Here is a 23,422-nt window from a genome sequence, read left to right as displayed (position 1 = left end):
CATCTGTCCACAATAAAATAAAGCTAGATATAATAAAAAGATAAATTTTGGAAAATAAACAAACACATGGAAATTAAACAATATGCTTCTAAATGAACAGTGAGGAAATAAATTAAGAGGAAATGTTAAAATTTCTTGAAACAAATGAAAGTGCTAGCATAACATACCCAAATGTGTGGAATACAGTGAAACCAGTTCTAAGAAGAAAGTTTATAGCAAAAAGCACCTACATCAAAAAAATAAAAAACCTTCAAATAAACAACCTAATGATGCATCTTAAAGAACTAGAAAAGTGAAAGCAAACCAAATCCAAAATCAGTGGAAGAAAAAAAAAAAGATCAGAGCAGAAATATACGAACTTGAAACAAAAAATGCAAAAATCAATGCAATAAAAAGTTGTTCTTTAAAAAAAAAAGTAAGCAAAATCAACAAACCTTTAGTCAGACTAAGAAAAAAAGAGAGAATACCCAGATAAATGGAATCCGAGATGAAAAGGAGACATTAAAACTGATACCACAGAAATTCAAAATATCCTTAGAGACTGATATGAACAACTACATGCCAATAAATGGGAAAACCTAGAAGAAATCAGTAAATTCATAGACACATACAACCTACCAAGATTGAACCATGAGGAAATCCAAAACCTGAATAGACCAATAACAAGTAATGAGATAATAAAGCAATAATTAAAAGTCTCCCAGCAAAGAAAAGCCCAGGACCCAATGGCTTCACTGCTGAATTTTTACAAACATTTAAAGAATAATTAATACCAATTCTACTCAAATTATTCTAAAAAATAGAGGAGAAGGGATTACTTCCAAACTCATTTATGACAGTAGTATGACCCTGACAAAGACATGGTGAGACAAATTAGAATGGAAAAAGTAAAATTCTTTTTGTTTTTGCTGATCAGATCTTATATTTGGAAAAACCTAAGGACACTGCAAAAGTGAAAATAAAAACAAAGACACATCAAAAAAAGAAAACTTCAGGTCAATATCTCTGAAGAACAGTGATGTAAAATTTTCCAACAAAATACCAGCAAACTGAATTCAACAACGTGTTAAAAATGCCAGATATAATATGCACCTAAAGTAAAATAAATTTTTTTTAAAAAGTCATTTATCATGACAGAGTGGGATTCCTCTCAGGGATGTAAGAAAGGTTTGAAAAACACAGATCAGTGCTGGCTAGCAAGATGGCTGAATAGGAACAACTCTGGTCTGCACCTCCCGGTGAGATCAACACAGAAGGCAGGTGATTTCCTCATTTCCAACTGAGGTATCTGGTTCATCACATTACGACTGGTTAGACAGTGGGTGCATCCCACAGAGAGCAAGCTAACACAGAGTGGGGCATCACCTCACCTGGGAAGCACAAGGAGTTGGGGAACTCCCTCCCCTAGCCAAGGGAAGCCATGAGGGGAGCCATGAGGGACAATGCATTTCAGCCCAGATACTACACTTCCCCATGGTCTTTGCAACCTGTAGACCAGGAGATTTGCTTGGGTGTCTACACCACCAGGGCCCTGGGTTTCAAGCACAAAATTGGGCAGCCATTTGGACAGACACTGAGCTAGTGCAGAAGCTGTTTTTTGTTTGTTTGTTTTTCATTCCTCAATGGCGCCTGGAAGGCCAGTGAAACAGAACCATTCACTCCCCTGGAAAGGGGGCTGAAGCCAGGGAGCCAAGTGGTCTAACTCAGTGGATCCCATCCCCACAGAGCCCAGCAACTGGCTTGAAATTCTCACTGCCAGCACAGCAGTCTGAAGTCAACATGGGAAACTCCAGCTTGGTGGGGAAGGGGGCCCTATCATTACTAAGGCTTGAGTAGGTGGTTTTCCCCTCACAGTGTGAACAAAGCCTCTGGAAAGTTCAAACTGGGTGGAGCCCACCTCAGTCCACAAACCTGCTGTAGCCAGACTGCCTCTCTGGATTCCTCCTCTCTGGCCAGGGCATCTCTAAAACAAAGGCAGCAAAGGCAGCAGCCCCCGTCAGGGGCTTATAGCTAAAATTCCTATCTCCCTGGGACAGAGCACCTGGAGGAAGGGGCATCTGTGGGCACAGCTTCAGCAGACTTAAATCTTCCTGCTACCAGCTCTGAAGAGAGCAGCGGATCTCCCAAAATGCTCAGAGCCCTTATTGAGGCTTCTGTGTGAAGGAATGGGCAAGGCAGGGTACGTAAGCTTGAGCAAGTTTTCAAATGGATAATTTGAATGCTTTTCACCAGCTCTGGGCTGTAGTTGTGGTTTCTAGATGTCAGGTACCTGGCCCTGGAGTGATTTAAGGCAGAAGAAAAATTGGCTTGGTGTATGTGGGAGTAAGACAAAGGAAGTGGTTGGGGACACAGGCTTTAAACTGACTGGTTTGCATATGGAAAACAGTCACTCGGACATACTGATTCTTATATCTAGGAATTGGCTCTGGGATGAGCAATCTTGCTTAAGGATTAGCAAGGCCCCCAAGTATCATAAAATACAGAAAACTTAAAAAATAACATGATTAATACCACCTCCAACAATATTCTGAGTACACCCTAAAAAATCCTTTCTGAACTCATCTAACTTCATTCCTGTTCTTTCCTCAAATACACTCTGTACACCAGAGAGCTCTGACACATTTCCAACCATTCCTCCACCCTACACTCCACTGATTGCTTCTGTGCCTTGAAAAGTTGTGGTTTCTTTTGCAAGAATGCATTCCTACCACATGGGGCAGATCTTTTTCTATAAAAGGGATAACATTGACACACAAAATTATTGCCTTCCTGAAGTCTGGAAACATTTACTTTCCTGCTTCACCAGTCAAATAATCCTCTCAAAGCAGTGAGATTAGTCTGATAGGAATTATTTTTGGTAAGCCAGTGAAAGTTACTAGAGTCAGGGATCCTTTAACAGAAAAAATGGGTAACTGCCCACTCATTTTTCAAGCAAAGAGGTATGTTTTCTCCTCCTGTGTGAAGCCTCTCATAGCACATAAAACCTGCTCTCACCTCTCCCAACAGGGTCTCCACTCTGGCCTGCTTCTTATCATCTGGTATGATAATTTTCTCAGATGTATTGCAGTAGTTGTTTTAAAAAAATTCATTTTTCCCAATAAACTACCTCATTCTTAGAACCAGAGCACATGCTTTAGTCCTATATCTTGTCCCCAGTGCCTTTCAGAGTATCTAGAACATAATAATTCTAGAAAAATATGCAGTTCTTGGGACAAGTGATGAGCCTTAGAAAGATTGGTTTTGAATCAAGGCTGTAGCACCTTTTAATTTTACGTCCTTGAACAACATATATACAACCATTTTTATGTATCAAGTATCTCATCTGTAAAATAAGAACCACAATTACACTTACTTTACGAGATTATTTTGAAGTCTAAATGAGATGATAATCACTTAGCAGGGTACCTGGCACATAATAAATGCTCAAAAAATATTACTATGGGGAAGGCTGACAAGTTGCTTTTAGCCAGTATGACACCTTGGTTAAAATTGTTACATTAACCAAAGTTGCCACATTTGCTAATATGATAATTTTCTTATCACTTCAAAATTAAATAATGAGTTGAGAATTGAGAATGGATATGTTTGTTGCAAAATATACCTCTCTAGACACTCAGAATAAGTAAAGTCCACTTGTAAAGGCATATAGTCATAAGTGAATTGATAATCAAATATTATACTTCTCTAAAATATCATTGATATAGGTGAAAAACCAAGAATTTTATAATCAGATTGCCTTGGGTCGAATCCTAATTGCACTTATTTCTAAATTTACTTTGGGCAAGTTAATGCTAGTCTCGATATATTTTCCTGTCTAGAATATGAACAGTAATACATATTCAAGGAATTATTTAACAAATAAAATTCCCAGGAAGTCATTTTGCAAAGAATATATTCCCAATATATAATAGATATTATCATTATGTTTAAATTATTTCATTCATTTGCACTCAGTAATAAAATAAAGTAAGCCACATTTTTTTAAATTAATTTCCCTTTTAGAGACTTTCAAAACTATCAACTCCTGAGGTGCTTAAGGAATCAAATACACTGAGGACCCTGACCAGGTATAAATCACAGCATCCACCATGTAATCCTCTGTTGTTTGTGACTGTGACAATTGCAGGTAAGTGTTCTGGTACTGAGTGGGGATAATACAATGTTTCTTTACTCATGTTCAGGGTTGACTGTAAATATAAGAGACATAGCAAACAATTGAGCCAGTGCTTGGAAACATTTATTGGCCCAGCATATATGACATAATCACTGGTGACAAAATCTGAATCTCTCAACATTATCCTATCAGTTTTGAGTTAGGATTTGTAACCAAAAAGAGGGGGACCCATGAAGCCCAATAGCAACTGCTAGCCTAACATGAAGTATGAAAGAAGGTGATTTACTGTTAAGTATTACATCCTCTGAGAAAGACAACATCATTTACCAACTGCATAATAATTAGTAACTTATTAAACCTTAGTTTGGTCTTGTGTAAAATCATTGCTGTTAATCTTGAAACATACCTATGATGGATGTTGTGAGGAATAAATAAATACAACACTAAACACAGTACTAGATTTAGAGTAAACTGTTCTTGTTAGTTACTACTTTTATAAATGATCAAATTCCTGAATCATCTTTAGAGTGAGACAATATTAGAATCAGAAGATGTTGAGACCAGCAGTTTTCAACTTTTTTGTGCAGGAAACCTCTTGCAGTTCCCCTGGATTTATGTTTTCAAAGATTCTACCTCATCCAAAAAGCATTATTCCTATTTTGTATGAAGTAATCAATTTAAAACAAACAGCCCACATAGCAACAGAATAAAGGTAAAAATAAATATGATTTAACATGAAATGATATATGTTTTCCATCACATGCAGATGGAAAAGAGCATTCTCTAGTGAAGGGAAAAGAAAAGAAGTTAAACTAATCAGATGTAATACTAGATAATGAGCAGAACTACAAGAGAACAATAAAGTGGGAAAGGGACACTAGAATCGCAGGGAAGTAGAATGCAATATGGTGATCAGAGAACACCTCCAGGAGGTAACACTAGAAACCAGAAAGAACTGAGAAATATGAGGGAACTAGCTATAAAGATTCCTAAGGGGAAGAGCATAGGGTGGAGCGAAGGCAAGGCATCAATCACAGCATGTTATTCTAGAAACCGAAAGGAAGATAGTATGGCTGGAATGGATTGAACAGAGATGAAAGGAGTAGGAGATGTGTGAACAAACAGATAAAGAGGGCAAGAGCACAGAGATCTTGCACATCTTCGTAAGGAATTTGACTTGTATTCTGATTGAGTGAAAAAGTCATTGGAGTTCTTAGAACAGAAAACTAGCATGATCTAACTGACATTTAAACAGGATCATTTTGGCTGCCATGTGGAAAGACTCAAGTGGGATAAGAAGAGAAGCAGGAAGACCAATTAGAGGCTAATTATGCTCCTCAAACAGAGTGAAAACATTAGAGCTGGAAAAAAAATTGTCAGGTTCTAAATATATTTCAAAGGCAGAATCCAGGAGATGTTGCTAATTAGTAAGTGACAGAGTGAAAGCAAGAGTGGTCAAGAAAACATAAAATGACTGTCCCTAACATGGAATAATGCCATTCACTGCAGTGGAGAAGACTGAATGAGGACCAGGTTTAGAAAGAATTATCAGTAAAAATTTCTTTTTAATGATAACACTTAAGCAAATAATATAGCTCTTAGAATACAATGATAGAAGAGTATTCCCTGTGAACTCAAATTTTCTGGAGATGCCCAGGAGACATTACAGAAGAAATATTAATTAGGCATTTGAATCCGTGAGTCACACTTCAGGGAGGAGGCATAGTCAGGAGAGGTAACATTAGAGTCATGGGCATGTTGAAACATTTAAAGTCATCAGATTGGATGAGATTACCAGAAATTGATGGCAGACGGAGAAGACAAGAGGTTCAAGCATTGGTTCAGGGAGCAAGAGAAGTGGAAGAAAACCAGACAAGTATGGCAACCTGAAACCCAAGTAAAGATTTTCTAGAAAGAAGGAGCAATAAACTATGAGAAATGCTGGAGATAGATCTAATCAGATGAGGACTTCACATTGGGTTTAGCCATGTAAAGTCATTGAAACCTGAGTGAAGTAGAGGTAGCAAAAGCTCAAAAGGAATAACTTTATATTGTTCTCTATTTACTCAGAAATAACACTGTTTATTAACATTGATGTTTATTAATGCTCATATTGAGAGTTGAGTGTGAAGCGGGTGTTTTATCCTAGGTCCCAAGAGGATGAGCATACAAATAAAAATCACGTACACTTGAATTGTTATTTCCTTACCTACAAAATAACTTAGGCTAATGAGAAGTCAATATGGCAAGAATTGTGTTTAAAGCATAAGACGGATGTACATTTGCTAGGTATACTTCTGTCTACCCATTTCAATAGAACATTTGTAATTCTATATACAGAGAATCCTAGGAGAGTGAGCGGATTACCAAGTAATCATAAGCAATACTGTAGTATATCTAAATTATATTTTACTGGTATTTAAAATCATTTCTGTTATTGTGTTTATTATAGAATGTATGAAATACACAGTAAATCTCTGTATTTTGTAATTTCATCATTGTATATCATTGTTCTGTACACATTTTTCCCAAAACTTTGTATCTATTCTCTTTTTCCTTTTTTTCAATTTCTTAGTATTTTCTTAGGCCTATATATAATATTATGAGATATGAATTTATAATGCCTTCATGTTTCAATATATAGAAGCACTTGAATAAATAATACTTTTTAAAAAATATATTTAAGAGGGAAGCCCAGTATTTTAAATACAAACAAGTGACAACAATAGAAATTAACACATTTAGCAAAAAAGAAAATTGACAAGAGGAAGATGACCAAAGTTTAAGAAAAACAGGAATCGTGAGCACATATTTTCTTTATTTGAACAGTCATTCTTAAAGGAAAAATATTATTAAGCAACTTAAGAAATTTAAAATTGAATACATAATTACAGTGTCTGTTGCAAAATGAAAACTTTCTAAAACAAACAATTAGATTGTTGGTTCTAGACATCAAGAATTACCACAGATGTGATCTTATGTAGCATAATTCTACATATTCATCACAGTGATTCAAAATGAGCTAATGTTCCTTCCTCATAGGTGAGATTCCTTACAGCCATGGAGAGGAGCAATCACACAGTGACTGAGTTCATCCTGCTGGGCTTCACCACAGATGCAGGGATGCAGCTGGGACTGTTTGTGGTGTTCCTGGGCATGTACTCTCTGACTGTGGTAGGAAATATCACCCTCATGGTGTTGATCTGTAATGACTCCCGCCTCCACACACCCATGTATTTTTTCATTGGAAATCTGTCATTTCTGGATCTCTGGTATTCCTCTGTCTACACCCCAAAGATCCTAGTGACCTGCATCTCTGAAGACAAAAGCATCTCCTTTGCTGGCTGCCTGTGTCAGTTTTTCTTCTCTGCTGGGCTGGCCTATAGTGAGTGCTACCTGCTGGCTGCCATGGCTTATGACCGCTACGTGGCCATCTCCAAGCCCCTGCTTTATGCTCGGGCCATGTCCATAAAGCTATGTGCATCTCTGGTAGCAGTCTCATATTTGGGGGGCTTTATTAACTCTTCAATCATCACCAAAAAGACGTTTTCCTTTTACTTCTGCCGTGAAAACATCATTGATGACTTTTTCTGTGATTTGCTTCCCTTGGTGAAGCTGGCCTGTGGCGAGAAGGGTGGCTATATGGTTCTGATGTATTTCCTGCTGGCCTTCAACGTCATCTCCCCCGCCCTGCTCATCCTGGCCTCTTACCTCTTTATCATCGCCACTGTCTTGAGGATCTCCTCCTCCCAGGGTCGTCTCAAAGCCTTCTCCACATGCTCTTCCCACCTGACCTCTGTCACTTTATACTATGGCTCCATTCTCTACATCTACGCTTTCCCCCGGGGATCTAGCTATTCCTTTGAATCAGACAAAATAGTTTCTACATTTTACACTGTGGTATTCCCCATGTTGAATCCCATGATCTACAGCCTAAGGAATAAGGATGTGAAAGAGGCTCTGAATAAACTCCTCCCATAAATCAAGATTATCTCACCAGAGGAGAAACAAAAATGATTTGAGATGGAGTTTTTGTGCTTTAGCATGACCAGTCCCACCCTTGATATGTGACAGTTACAGATATGTAAAATAAGAAAATTTAGGAGAACAAATTCTGAATTTATAAGAATTTGAGTTTAATTTCTTGTCTCTCTAAATTAAAAACAAACATAAAACCTAAGCCCAAAACCTCTCCTATACCTTCATAAAGTGATTAATAGCCTACCTCATTAGCCTAACATTTGGCTGACTGATACATATAGAATAGTATCTATATAATTCCTAGAACTAGGAAGAATTGTGCTCAGTCTATTTTTAATATTTTCCTATGATTAGTAACTAGATGACATTCATGACTTTCCATTCCCTTAACCGAATATCTTAAGTATTGTTATACATGTTATTTCTCCCCAGAAGTATTAGCACAAAGTTCCAGAGATACCCAAGAAATAACTCAGTATAAATGAGACCCAGCAAGGCATGATCTTGCTAAGATGTATGCCTCTTATATAAGTTTCTTGATTATGAAAAAACGCTTCAAGATCCCATACATATGATTTTTGTAATTTACTACGTAACTCCCAGAGCTCCTCTTTATTTTACAGGCGTGAACTTGCAAGGACTTTTACATTCAAATTGTGACCTCCTAAGCATCAAAAGGCAAGTATCATCAGTTAAAAAATAACAATTTTGCCAAAGTGAAACAACTTAAAAACTAAAAGTCTATGAGTACACTTTTATTTATTTATTTATTTTCAATAGATATTTTACAGAGAGATTATGTATAGGTTTGATTCAACAAAAGGTTATTTCTCTTAGCATAATATATTCTAGGTTCATTTACGTTGCTGCAAGTGACAGAATTTCATTTCATGTAAGGCTGAATAGTATTCCATTGTGTACTATATGTCACTTTTTATTTTATCCATTTATCTGTTGATGGGCACTTAGGTTGTTTTTATCTTTGCTATTGTCAATAATGCTTCCGTGAACACGAGGGCATAGACATCTCCTCAACATACTGATTTCAAAAAATTCCTTTAAGCATCCATCCAGAAGTAGAATTGTTGGATCATACGGTAATTCTATTTTTAGTTTTGGAGAAACCTCTATACTGTTTTTCAAAATGGCTGTGCTGATTTATGTTCTCATCAACAGTGTGCAAGAGTTCCCTTTTCTCCACATCCTGGCCAAATCTAGTTAACTTTCATTTTTTTAATAATAATCATCATAATATAATGTTTAATGTATGATATATGAGGTGGTAGCTCATTATGATAAATGAAATAAGCCTGGCAGAGAAGAAAAATTATTGCATCATCCCACTTAGGTGTGGGATCTAAAAGTTAGAACTCCTACAAGTAGAGAGTAAAACAGTAGTTGCCAGTGACTGGGGCAGGGTGAGTGGAGAAAGGAGAATTGTTGATCAAAGGGAACAAAGTTTCAGGTAGATGTGAGGAATCAGTTCTGGTGAATTACTACAGGACAAGGTCACTACAGTTAATAGTAATACATTGTGTATTTCAAAATCACTTAAACAGTGGATCTTAAATGTTCTCACCACAAAGCAATGATAAGTGTACGAGGTGATGGACATAATAATTAGTCTGAGATGTTCAATCCACAATGTATACATATACTGAAGCATTGTATTTTATCCCCACAAACATATAAAATCATGATTTATTAACTCTATGGCCATGCCCACTGCTTAAAACAGCAGAGTAGCCTCTCTGGGTAACATAAGGCAAGCACAAATCCCACTGCTACCACCGCAGCTGGTGCTGTTTTGTAAGTACAACTTGCTTTATAGAGTCAAATCAACACTGTTCATTACGGTATCTGCAGGCAGAGCAACACAGCACCCAGGAAGGAAAAAACTTTCGTGTGACCTCAGCTGTCAATATTGCCCGCATCACCCTGGCTAACCAGGAGGTCTTCTATCTGCCCATGTGACCTGTTCATTATTACTACAACTGGCATCTGAGAAAACCATCACACTAAGGCTATCTATAACCAAGGAAATCTTACAGAGTCTACATCACTCCCCTACCACCCCATCAGATGCCTGCTTCTGAGAGACATGAGGACAGGTCACATTGCTGGATCATGTGCAGACATTCCCAGAACCAGACTGGAGTGTAGCACCAACATTGGGTGTCTAAACCCAGAGAAGAAGCAGAATTCACAGTAGACTGTCCCTGAGAGACTCCTATTCTTAAGGGAACAGGAAGTATGCTACAACAAGAGAGCACCCCATGCGACAAATAATCCAGATGTCAGGTCTTGAGTCTTAGACTTCCACTTGTGGTAAATTTTAGCAGAGGGACAAGTGCAATGCTTGGCTCAGTGGGAAAAATCTGTAGCTGTACCTTGACAGTCAGGCAGCCCTGATGCTTGTGAAGGGTCTGGAGGTTACTTCTTCTCCCTCTCACCTACCATTGTGGACACAGAAGGGGCTTCTCCCAAGGGACCTCAGTGCAGTGTACCTGTAGCATTTCTGGAATGCTTCAGGGTAATTGCATCCCCCCAGGATGAGTGCCCTCCAGATTCAGGCTTGCCTGAGAAGTAAAGTCACAATCCCTCTCTACATGGAACATCAGCATTCCTGCAGATGAAAAGAGGTGCTGGTCTGATCTGAATGACCGGAACACTAGGTCAGGGGTGAGAGTGTGATTCATGTGACTGGGAGGTGAATCACTTTCTTGCTGGCTTGATAGAGGAGTTAAGGTTGCTCTCTCCCTATTTCTGTAAATAGCTCACTGTATTTCACTGTGGACTCCCTCAGCTGTCTCTGTCAAGGCTGGGACCTCTGCCTACCATTGGGTATTGTATTTACCCACTTGCTTTAGCTATAGCTAGTTTTTACCCATGAATAACTCCTGCTGGCCTGAAACCTGAACTTATCAATCCAGGGAATAAAGTACTGGGGGAATTAATTAATTAATAATAAATAAAATGCACATTACTAGGGAACAAGATAAGATTCATGAGACCTCTGCCATTCGAGCTCCACAAGAGACAGTGAACCTGCTCACACACTGAGAACATTGCTTCTACAATCAGCATCTGAGAAAGCCACTATACAAAGACTCTCTATAACCAAGAAACTCATGGAGTCTGCAACCCTTAAAACTTTCAGAGCTGAACTAGATTACAATAATAAACTATAAAGATAAAGTCACATCCTCAAGGGGGTAAAAAATAAACTTAAAAAAACAGTCAAATCAAAAATAAATTTAAAAATAATTAGAAGATCACTAGTCAGAGAAATGCAAATCAAAACCACGAGATAAAAAAGAAAATAAAAAAAATTAGAAGAAATAGTCTACCCAAGTAAGAAGAAAGCAGAAAAATAATTCTGATAATGTGAAAAAAGTGTTCTGTAACACTGACAAAAGATTACACGATCTCTCTAGCAATGGATCCAAATCAAGATGAAATTTTTGACATACAAGATAAAGAATTAAAAGATTGATTATTAAACTACTCAAGGATATACCAGAAAATGGTGTAAACCAACATAAAGAAATTTTTAAAACAAGGACAGAAATGAAAAGTTTTCTAAATAGATAGAATAATTTGAAGAAAAACCATTCAGAACTATTGAAAACAAAAGACATATTTTAAAAATTACAAAATAAAGTAGAAAATTTTAACAATAGACTAGACAGAGTAGAAAAAAGAATTTCAGAACTTGAAGGCAAGAATTTGAATTAACCCAATCAGACAAAACTAAAGAAGAGAAGAAGAAAAAAAAATGAACAAAGTCTCCAAGAAATATAAGATTATATAAAACATCCAAATCTAAAAATAACTTGTATTCCTGTGTGACAAGGAAAAGCAAAAAGGTTGGAAAATTTATTAAAGAGAATAGTTGCAGAAAATTTCCCTGGCCCTGTAAGAGATCTAGACATCTAAATACAGTAAGTTCAAAGAACTCTTGGGGGATTCACTGAAAATGGTCCTCATCAACGCATATAGTCATCATGCTCTCTAAAGTCAACATAAAGGAAAGCATTCTAAGGGCAGTGAGAAAAAAGCAGCAAGTAAACTATAAAACAAACCTATCAGACTAACAGCATACTCCGAGATTGGGGTCCTGTCTGTAGCCTCCTTAAAAAAAATAATGGCTAGCCAATTAATTTTTATGCAGCAAAACTAACTTTCATAAATGAAAGGGAAGTAAACTCTTTCTCGGATGAGCAAAGACTGAGGAAATTTGTCACTACCAGAAAGGAAATGCTAAAAGGATTTCTGAATCTTGAAGTAAAAAGTTGATATGGACCAGAATACAATGTCTAGAAAGCATAAAATTCACAGGTCCTTTAAAACAAAAACACAGTAAAGAAAACAAAGTCACTAGGCAGCAATCAACATAATGACTGGAACAGAACCTCATACCTCAATATTAACACTGAATGTGAATACAGAATGGCAGAATAAATTTTAAAAAATGACAAACCAAATATCTCCTGTTACTTTTATAAATGATCAAAATCTTTAATCGTCATTAGAGTGAGAGAATATTAGAATCAGAAGATGTTGAGCCCAGCAGTTTTCAGCTTTTTTCTTCAGGAAACCTCTTGCAATTCCCCTGGAATCACGTTTTCAAAGATTTTGCTCCAAAAAAATTGCTCTTATTTTGTATAAAGTAGTCAATTCAAAAAAAAAAAAAACAGCCCACATAGCCACAGAACAAAACTACAAATAAATATGATTTAACATTGAACTGATATATGTTTTCCATCAAATGCAGATGGAAAAGAAAATTTTCTAGTGAAGGGAAAAGAAAAGAAGTTAAACTAATGAGATGTAATATTAGATAATGAGCAGAACTACAGGAGAGCCATAAAGCAGGAAAGGGCCATAAGAATTGCAGAGAAGTAGACTGCAATATGGTGACCAGGAAACACCTTTAGGAGGCAATATTAGAAGCATTAAGAACTGAAAAATATGTGGGAACTAGCTATAAAGACTCCTAAGGGGAAAAGCATTACAACAGTAAAGATTCCTAAAGGGGAGAGCATTACAACAGGGTGGAGTGAAGGCAAGGCATTGATCATACCATGTTATTCTAGAAACCGAAAGGAAGATAGCATGGCTGGAATGGATTGAACAGAGATGAAAAGAGTAGGAGATGGGAACAAATAGGTAAAGAGGGCAAGAGCACGGAGATCTTGCACATCTTTGCAAGGAATTTGACTTTTATTCTGATAAAGTGGAAAAGTCGTTGGAGTTCTTCAAACAGAAAAATAACATGATCTAACTGACATTTAAACAGGACCATTTTGGCTGCCATGTGGAAAGACTCAAGTGGGATAAGAAAAGCCCCATCATCTCAACCCAAAATCTCTTTAAGCTGATAAGCGACTTCAGCAAAGTCTCAGGATACAAAATCAATGTGCAGAAATCACAAGCATTCCTATACATCAATAACAAACAGAGAGACAAATCATGTGAACTTCCATTCGTAATTGCTACAGAGAGATTTAAATACCTAGGAATACAACTAAAAAGGGATGTGAAGGACCTCTTCAAGGAGAACTACAAATCACTGCTCAAGGATACAAGAGAGGACACAAACAGATGAAGAAACATTCCATGCTTATGGATAGGAAGAATCAATACCATGAAAATGGTCATACTGCCCAAGTAATTTATAGATTCAATGCTATCTCCATCAAGCTACCATTGACTTTCTTCAAGAATTGGGAAAAAATACCTTAAATTTCATACATAACCAAAAAGACTCCCCATAGCCAAGACAATCCTAAGCAAAAAAAAAAAAAATAAAACTGGAGGCATCATACTACCTGATTTCAAACTATACTACAAGGCTACAGTAAGCAAAACAGCATGGTACTGGTACCAAAACAGAGATATAGACCAGTGGAACAGAACAGAGGCCAGAGAAATAGCACCATACATCTGCAACCATCTGACCTTTGACAAACCTGACAAATACAAGCAATGGGGAAAGGATTCCCTATTTAGTAACGGTGTTGAGAAAACAGGCAGGCCATATGCAGAAAGCTGAAATTGGATCCCTTCCTTACACCTTATACAAAAATTAACTCCAGATTGATTAAAGATTTAAACATAAGACCTAACACCATAAAAAAACCCTAGGAGAAAACTTAGGCAAAACCATTCAGAACATAGGCATGGGCAAGGACGTCATGACTAAAACACCAAAAGCAATGACAACAAAAGCCAAAATAGACAAATGGGATCTAATTAAACTTAAGAGCTTCTGCACAGCAAAAGAAGCTATCATTAGAGTGAACCAGCAACCTCCAGAATGGGAAAAAATTTTGCAATCTACCCATCTGACAAAGGACTAATATCCAGAATCTACGAAGAACTTAAACAAATTTACAAGAAAAAAAAACCTCATCAAAAAGTGGGCAAAGGATAGAAAGTGTCTGCACTTTCAAAAGAAGACATTTATGCAGCCAACAAACATATGATAAAAAGCTCATCATCACTGGTCATTAGAGAAATGCAAATCAAAACCACATTGAGATACCATCTCACTCCAGTTAGAATGGCGATCATCAAAACACCGGGGACAACAGATGCTGGAGAGGATGTGGAGAAATAGGAATGCTTTTACACTGTTGTTGAGAGTATAAATTAGTTCAACCACTGTGGAAGACAGTGCTAAAATTCCTCAAGGATCTAGAAATAGAAATTCCATTTGACTCAGCAATCCCATTACTGGGTATATACCCAAAGGATTATAAGTCATTCTATTATAAAGACACATGCACACATATGTTTATTGTGGCACTGCTCACATTAGCAAAGACTTGAACCAACTCAAATGCCCATCAAAGGTAGAGTGGATAAAGAAAACGTGGCACATATAAACCATGGAATACTATGCAGCCATAAAAACTGATGAGTTCATGTCATTTGAAGGGGCATAGATGAAGTTGGAAACCCTCATTCTCAGCAAACTGACACAAGAACAGAAAAGTAAACACACGTGTTCTCACTCATAAGTGGGTCTTGAACAATGAGAACACACAGACACAGGGAGGGGAGCATCACACACCAGGGTCTGTTGGGGGGTTGGGGACCAGGGGAGGGATAGCAGGGGCTGTGGGGAATGGGGAGGGATCGCTTAGGAGAAATACCTAATGTAGATGACGAGGTGACGGATGCAGCAAATGACCATGGCACGTGTATACATGTGCCCAAGAACTTAAAGTATAATAAATAAATTTTTTTTTTTTTTTTTATTTTGGCAAAACTTTTTCTTTTTTTTTTTTTTTTTTAATTGCATTTTAGGTTTTGGGGTACATGTGAAAAACATGCAAGGTTGTTGCTTAGGTGCATACGTGGCAGTGTGATTTGCTGCCTTCCTCCCCTTCACCCATATCTGGCAGTTCTCCCCATGCTATCCCTCCCCAAATAAATAAATTTTTAAGAAAAGAATGGAAGCAGGAAGACCAATTAGAGGCTAATCATGACCTCATATAGAGTGAAAACATTAGGGCTGGGAAAAACTAGTCAGGTTCCATTTATATTTCAAAGACGGAATCCAGGACATGTTGCAAATTAATAAGTGACAGAGTGAAAGCAAGAGAGTGCTCAAGAATAACATAAAATGACTGTCCCTAACATGGAATAATGCCATTCACTGCAGTGGAGAAGACTGAATGAGGATCAGGTTTAGAAAGAATTATCAGTAAAAATTTCTTTTTAATGATAACACTTAAGCAAATAATATAGCTCTTAGAATACAATGATAGAAGAGTATTCCCTGTGAACTCAAATTTTCTGGAGATGCCCAGGAGACATTACAGAAGAAATATTAATTAGGCATTTGAATCCGTGAGTCACACTTCAGGGAGGAGGCATAGTCAGGAGAGGTAACATTAGAGTCATGGGCATGTTGAAGCATTTAAAGTCATCAGATTGGATGAGATTACCAGAAATTGATGGCAGACGGAGAAGACAAGAGGTTCAAGCATTGGTTCAGCGAGCAAGAGAAGTGGAAGAAAACCAGACAAGTATGGCAACCTGAAACCCAAGTAAAGATTTTCTAGAAAGAAGGAGCAATAAACTATGAGAAATGCTGGAGATAGATCTAATCAGATGAGGACTTCACATTGGGTTTAGCCATGTAAAGTCATTGAAACCTGAGTGAAGTAGAGGTAGCAAAAGCTCAAAAGGAACAATTTGATATTGTTCTCTATTTACTTAGAAATAACACTGTTTATTAACATCGATGTTTATTAATGCTCATATTGAGAGTTGAGTGTGAAGCGGGTGTTTTATCCTAGGTCCCAAGAGGATGAGCATACAAATAAAAATCATGTACACTTGAATTTCTATTTATTTACCTAAAAAATGATTTAGGTTAATGAGAAGTTAGTGTAACAAGAATTGTCTTCAAAGTGTAAGATGGATATACATTTGATAGATATATTTGTGTCTACCAATTTCAATAGTACATTTGTAAATTCTATATGTAGAGAACCTTAAAAGAGTGGGTGAATATACAAGTCATCATAAGCGATACTGTAGTATATGCAATTAAAATTGGTGTTTAAAATTATTATTGTTGTATTTATTCCAGAATATATGTAAAATATAGCAAGTACTGTGTACTTTGTAATTTCATCATTGTATATCATTCTGTACACAATTTCCCCAAAACTTTGCATCTATTCTCTTTTTCCTTTATAATTTTCTTAGTATTTTCTTAAGCCTATATATAATATTTAGATATGAATTTATAACACTTTCATAATGTTTCAATATATAGAAGCACTTGAATAAAAATACTTTTTAAAAAATATATTTAAGAGGGAAGCCCAGTATTTTAAACACAAACAAGTAACACTTAAAGATAGAAATTTACACATTTAGCAAAAAAGAAAATTAACAAGAGGAAGATGATCAAAGTTTAAGAAAAACAGGAATTATGAGTATGTTTTTTCTTTACGTGAACAGTCATTCCTAAGGAAAAACATAATTAATCAACTTAAGAAATTTAAAACTGAATACATAATTACAGTGTCTAATTGTTGCAAAATGAAAACTTTCTAAAACAAACAATTAATTAGATTGTTGGTTCTAGACATCAAGAATTACCACAGATGTGATCTTATGTAGCATAATTCTACATATTCATCACAGTGATTCACAACGAGCTAACGTTCCTTCCTCATAGGTGAGATTCCTTACAGCCATGGAGAGGAGCAATCACACAGTGACTGAGTTCATCCTGCTGGGCTTCACCACAGATGCAGGGATGCAGCTGGGACTGTTTGTGGTGTTCCTGGGCATGTACTCTCTGACTGTGGTAGGAAATATCACCCTCATGGTGTTGATCTGTAATGACTCCCGCCTCCACACACCCATGTATTTTTTCATTGGAAATCTGTCATTTCTGGATCTCTGGTATTCCTCTGTCTACACCCCAAAGATCCTAGTGACCTGCATCTCTGAAGACAAAAGCATCTCCTTTGCTGGCTGCCTGTGTCAGTTTTTCTTCTCTGCTGGGCTGGCCTATAGTGAGTGCTACCTGCTGGCTGCCATGGCTTATGACCGCTACGTGGCCATCTCCAAGCCCCTGCTTTATGCTCGGGCCATGTCCATAAAGCTATGTGCATCTCTGGTAGCAGTCTCATATTTGGGGGGCTTTATTAACTCTTCAATCATCACCAAAAAGACGTTTTCCTTTTACTTCTGCCGTGAAAACATCATTGATGACTTTTTCTGTGATTTGCTTCCCTTGGTGAAGCTGGCCTGTGGCGAGAAGGGTGGCTATATGGTTCTGATGTATTTTCTGCTGGCCTTCAACGTCATCTCCCCCGCCCTGCTCATCCTGGCCTCTTACCTCTTTATCATTGCCACTGTCTTGAGGATCTCCTCCTCCCAGGGTCGTCTCAAAGCCTTCTCCACATGCTCTTCCCACCTGACCTCTGTCACTTTATACTATGGCTCCATTCTCTACATCTATGCCTTCCCCCGGGGATCTAGCTATTCCTTTGAATCAGACAAAATAGTTTCTACATTTTACACTGTGGTATTCCCCATGTTGAATCCCATGATCTACAGCCTAAGGAATAAGGATGTGAAAGAGGCTCTAAATAAACTCCTCCCATAAATCAAGATTATCTCCACCAGAGGAGAAACAAAGATGATTTGAGATTGAGTTTTTTTTTTTTTAATTTCAAGCAGAGTTACCACTGTGCTCCATCATGACCAATCCCACCCATGATACATGACAGTTACAGACATGTAATATAAGAAAACTAGGAAAATTTAGAAGAAAAATTCTGAATATATAAGAATTTGAGGTGAATGTCTTGTCTTTCTAAATTAAAAGCAAACCTAAAACTTAAGGCCCAAAGCCTCTCCTATATATTCATAAAGTGATGAACAGCCTACCTCATTAGCCTAAGATTTGGTTGACTGGTACATATAGAATAGTAGTTGCCAGTGACTGGGGCAGGGTGAGTGGAGAAAGGAGAATTGTTGATCAAAGGGAACAAAGTTTCAGGTAGATGTGAGGAACCAGTTCTGGTGAATTACTACAGGACAAGGTGACTACAGTTAATAGTAGTGTATTGTGTATTTCAAAATCACTTAAACAGTGGATCTTAAATGTTCTCACCACAAAGCAATTATAAGTGTACGAGGTGATGGACGTAATAATTAGTCTGAGATGTTCAATCCACAATGTAAACATATACTGAAGCATTGTATTTTACCCCCGTACACATATAAAATTATGGTTTGTCAATAAAAAAAATTTAAAAACAAAAAGATGAATATGACAAGTGGCATTTAATTTTGATTAGTTTTTCAATGTAAGTCAGAACTAATGTAATTTGTTTATAAACATATATACTTCCTTGTTTGAAGTGGCATAAGCAGTAAAGAAAGAAAATGCAAGAAACTAAATCAGGCAGGTAAACCCAGAAAATGTAGGAGAGTCACACAGAGTGGAAGAGTAAATCCACATTGGCAATCATGGGCATTAACATGGTAAGTGGGTGCAAGAAATAAAATCAATACAAGTTGTAACACTCAGTAACACAGCCGAAACAGAGTCCAACAGTGTAATTCTAAGATGCTCAATTTAGGCAATGTTCTAAAAAGGAACGCTGTTTATGCCAACCCAGTCTTCTGGTTGTCTAAAATACATGTTCTATTGCTCACTAATGATATTAAAATTCCTATAAAATACATTTTTTAACGTAATGTTAACAGACTCAATTAATATATTACAGTGTAGTAAATCAATTACTTTATGTTGCTTGACTGTAACTAGAAAATACATCATTTCAGAGGGAAGCATCAATTACAGAAAGTAAAACTGATGTGACACAACTATTCTTAAAACACCGCGGTGTCATAAACCCTGACAGGTAACTATAGAGGAGAGTCCTCAAACTATTTGAGGGCTTCTTTTCTAATATTTTTAGGGGAGGCTACCAAAATTTATTCTTCAAATAAGAATATGCCCATATATTGTAAACATGGCTGGCCTACATACATATTTATATTGTTTTATGTTTGGAAGTTAGCTCTAGAATCATGTCTAAGTAATATTGCAGAGATCTTAGTGAAAAGATAAAGTACAGCTAATAATAATGTTAGGAAGACATAAAAATAAAGAAGAACATAAAATGTAATTAAGCATGTGGCCAGATGTTTTATAAAATAATTTATAAATCTGTTTAAGTGTAAATTTAGCAGTAAGTTTTTCACTCACTTTTGGAAATGTTTCACCTGCAAATTATGGATTTGAAGTATTCAGAGAAATATTTTATATTAATTTGAAATTAAAATATAAATTCCTAAAGGAATTTGATTACTGAGGTCAAAAATAAAGTTTAAATTCTTGAGATAAAGTGGTTTGTAAGATTTTTCTTATACATGTTTTCTTAAATAAAACATTTTTAAAAGTACAAAAGTATATGGGTGGTCTCTTCCTTACAAAAATTTTCTTAAACTTAATGTCCTTTGAAAAATGCACAACTCCTAGTGGTTGTATTAGTCTGGATTCTTCAGAAAAGCAGAACCAATAGAATGTGTGCATATGTGTGTGTATTCAATTTGCATATTACATTTACAATAGACACATATTAATTTTGAAGGGTGGCAAGTCTAAATCTGCAGTGTGGCACAGGAGACTTGAGACCAAGGAGAGCTGTGGGTGCACTTCCAGGCTGGCAGTTTAGAGACCCAGGAGAGTCAATGGTGCAGATTAAGTCCAAGAGCAGAGTGCCAGAGAAGTCCCTCTTGCTTAGGGAGGGACTATTCTTTTTCTTCTTTTTTCTATTTTGGCCATTAACTGATTGGTTTTCTTATTTAAGATTGACTTAGTAGTTTTTTAAGATGGTAGATTGGAGGTTTGGTTAGTGTGCGTCTCACACTTGGACAGACTAAATAGTGCAAAGACATGCTGTGAGGATTTTTCCAAGAAGCAACACAGGAACTTAACAGGAAAACTGAAAGAAACCACAGACCCTTTGAAGGAAGTCGTGGCTGCAGCCTTCACCATGCCAGGTGGAAAACTGTGAGTTTCCAGAGCATGAGATGGGGAGGAACTACATCAGGGTATACACGCCCACTGGGGAACCTGGCAATCCAGGCCACGGAGGAAGGCCTTAACGCTACCCAGCACTGGAGTTGGCCTACTGAGCAGTGCTTTGTGCTGATCTCTGTCCCTTGTCTTCCATCAGTCCTTTCTCCATTCTGAACTTCAAGAGTGGGTTTGTATGAATGAGCACTGGGTGAGTTGGGTGGAGGAATTTTTCTTCAAATCCACTTGCAATGGTGATATACTATTCCCATGGCACAATAAAGAGGTGACTTGCAGGTTTTCAGACATTCAAAGATACAGTATTTTGCTTGACACAGTGTTTTCTCATCCCTTTATTTCCAGAACTCAGGCATGAATTCTTGGGGATTCCATCAAAAAGCACTTCTCTCAGGGATGTGATGTTGACTTTTGTTTACTATTATAGCAGAGAGTGTCTTACAGGGAGCAATTTCAAGAACTTCATTTGCATGTGAACCTTTCAACAATGATAATTTTCATTTCAAGTGTCAGAGAAATAAAACTAAAATGAAGATTCTTGCTTCTTTCTCTGTATCTGTACCCAGTATGATTTTGGGCATGAACTATAAACTTGGTGCCATTGAGCCCACCTAGAGATGCACTCAGGCCAAAACAATCTTTCTTACCACATTGGTGACAATGTACCTCACTGGTATTTTTCCACCTCTAGACATTAGTGTTAGTTCAAAGCCTGTATCAAAGCCAAAAATTCTGGGACGTGTTTTGCAGAGTGTAGGATTACTCTGGTAAATGCCTGAAAATGATTCACAAAAATGCTCGGAAAAAGATGTAAGTACAGTCATGCCCTTCAGAATGACAGCCAGTCAATGATGAACTGCATATATGACAGTGGCCCCATAAGATTATAATGGAGCTATATGATGGAGCTATATAATAGAGATTATATATTAGGTGGAAGTCACCTAATCCCAGCTACTCAGGAGACTGAGGCAGGAGAATTGCTTGAACTCAGAAGGCAGAGGTTGCAGTGAGCTGAGACTGTGCCACTACACTCCAGTCTGGGTAACAGAGTGAGACCTCATCTCAAAAAAAAAAAAAATCTGATCTGGTAATATTTACAGGGCCTTATCAAATTCTATTGGCAAGTATCTGGGGAACAGGTGCAGGAATGGATTCTTATGGGACCAAAGAGAAAAAAATATTAAGTTTCATATAGCCAAGTTTATTGACTTGGGCATATTCAATAAGGATTTGAGATTTAATGTGATAGCTTGAGCTCCTGGAATAATGGCAATAATTTTCTAAGCTGTTTAACTGAATATTAAACCAAAAGAGGTTACAGTTATTGAGGTAAAAATGTTTGATCAACTTAAACTATTGAAGATGATGTCTGAAAGTACATGAAGGTAGATATAGTGTAACTGATGCCACATGTGTAATCTGCTGTCACTAATAAACCTCCTCTTGTCAACCTCTATGTCTGTCTGTCTATCTATCTATCTATCTATTGCCTATTGGTTCTGTCTCTCTGGAGAAACCTCACTAACATATCCTAGGACTAATAACTTCTGAGAGCTGTTGCCACCTCTATCCTTAATGGTACGAGAAGAGAGAGAGGTTATGGGCACTGAAGAAAGAGTTTTGAAAAAGGGTCACCTGTTAGGAGCTATGGTCTGAGGCCATGGATACACCAGCTGTGCCATCTCTGGAGATAAGGAGCCTGGGGGAAACCCTCGGCCTTCACTCTCCTCCCTGCCATTGATAACCATTGGGTAAACCTATTAAATAGAAAGCAAAGATCCCACTGATGCAATTAATACAGGTGAAGATCTTGGAGCAAAAAAAGGAGTTTAGAAGGATGGAGAATGGATTTGGAGGGACAAACGAGATATATCCAACATACAGTAGAAATAGTAAGGAAGGTCATATGTGCTTTAATAGGCATATATATACATATGAATATTTATAACACACATAATATATGTGTATACATATTATAGTTAAGCTTCTATGCAACTCAAGGGAGAATGAGAATAAAAATTACAACGAATTACATTTTTCACCAGGGAATCATAGTCTCCAGAATTTTTCCTCCTTTCTTAGTAATAATCCCTGATTTGTCAACACACAATTTTGCTTAATTGCCTTGTTTGCTATTCTCCAAACTGTGAAATCCTGAGGGATTTCAGGAATTTGTAACCCTGGGAATTCATATTCTGACATAAAAGATTCTGGGAAAGACAAACTTAAATTCTATTGAGATGATGGTGTTGCTGAGAATTTTAGGTAAGTTGCTTAATTCAAATGTTAAATATAGATGGAAAATTGTGCATCTTCCTCACAACCAGTCCAATAACCATTTACATAGTAATATATAACAAGTGCTAAGGAAAGCTTTTTTTTCCTTGAGACAGGGTCTAACTCTGTTGTCCAGGCTAGAGTGCAATGGTGGTGCTATCATGGCTCACTGCAGCCTCAATCCCTCAAGCTCAAGCAATCTTCCCACCTCAGCCTCTGGAATAACATGGCCTGTAGGCACACCCCACCACAACTGCCAATTTTTTTATTATTAGTTTTTGTAGAAACAAGGTTTCATCATGTTGCCCAGCCTGGTCTTGAACTCCTGAGCTCAGCCTTCTCTTCATGCTTTCCCCAGCTCTATTTGTCAGGTTATATATATATATTATATGTATACATATATATATACACACAGACACACACGCATATCTTCTTTTTAACTTTTTTTTGGCAAA

General features: G+C 37.1%; 2 protein-coding genes across 2 annotated transcripts; both read left to right on the top strand.

The window, feature by feature from the left end:
- Positions 1-7,174: 7,174 nt before the first annotated feature.
- LOC110569455 (olfactory receptor 9G1) lies at positions 7,175-8,095 on the top strand. Its single transcript, XM_021676480.2, has one exon. The coding sequence runs from the start codon at positions 7,175-7,177 to the stop codon at positions 8,093-8,095; it is 921 nt and encodes a 306-aa protein (XP_021532155.2).
- A 9,226-nt stretch (positions 8,096-17,321) lies between these two features.
- LOC135270175 (olfactory receptor 9G1) lies at positions 17,322-18,317 on the top strand. The gene has a single exon (XM_064365507.1). The coding sequence runs from the start codon at positions 17,322-17,324 to the stop codon at positions 18,240-18,242; it is 921 nt and encodes a 306-aa protein (XP_064221577.1). The 3' UTR covers positions 18,243-18,317.
- Positions 18,318-23,422: the final 5,105 nt, after the last annotated feature.

The sequence above is a fragment of the Aotus nancymaae genome, unplaced genomic scaffold, assembly GCF_030222135.1.
Source record: "Aotus nancymaae isolate 86718 unplaced genomic scaffold, 86718_ANA_hifiasm-v0.15.2.pri h1tg000059l, whole genome shotgun sequence".
NCBI classification, from domain to species: Eukaryota; Metazoa; Chordata; class Mammalia; order Primates; family Aotidae; genus Aotus; species Aotus nancymaae.
This window is presented reverse-complemented; position numbering and strand designations above follow the sequence as displayed.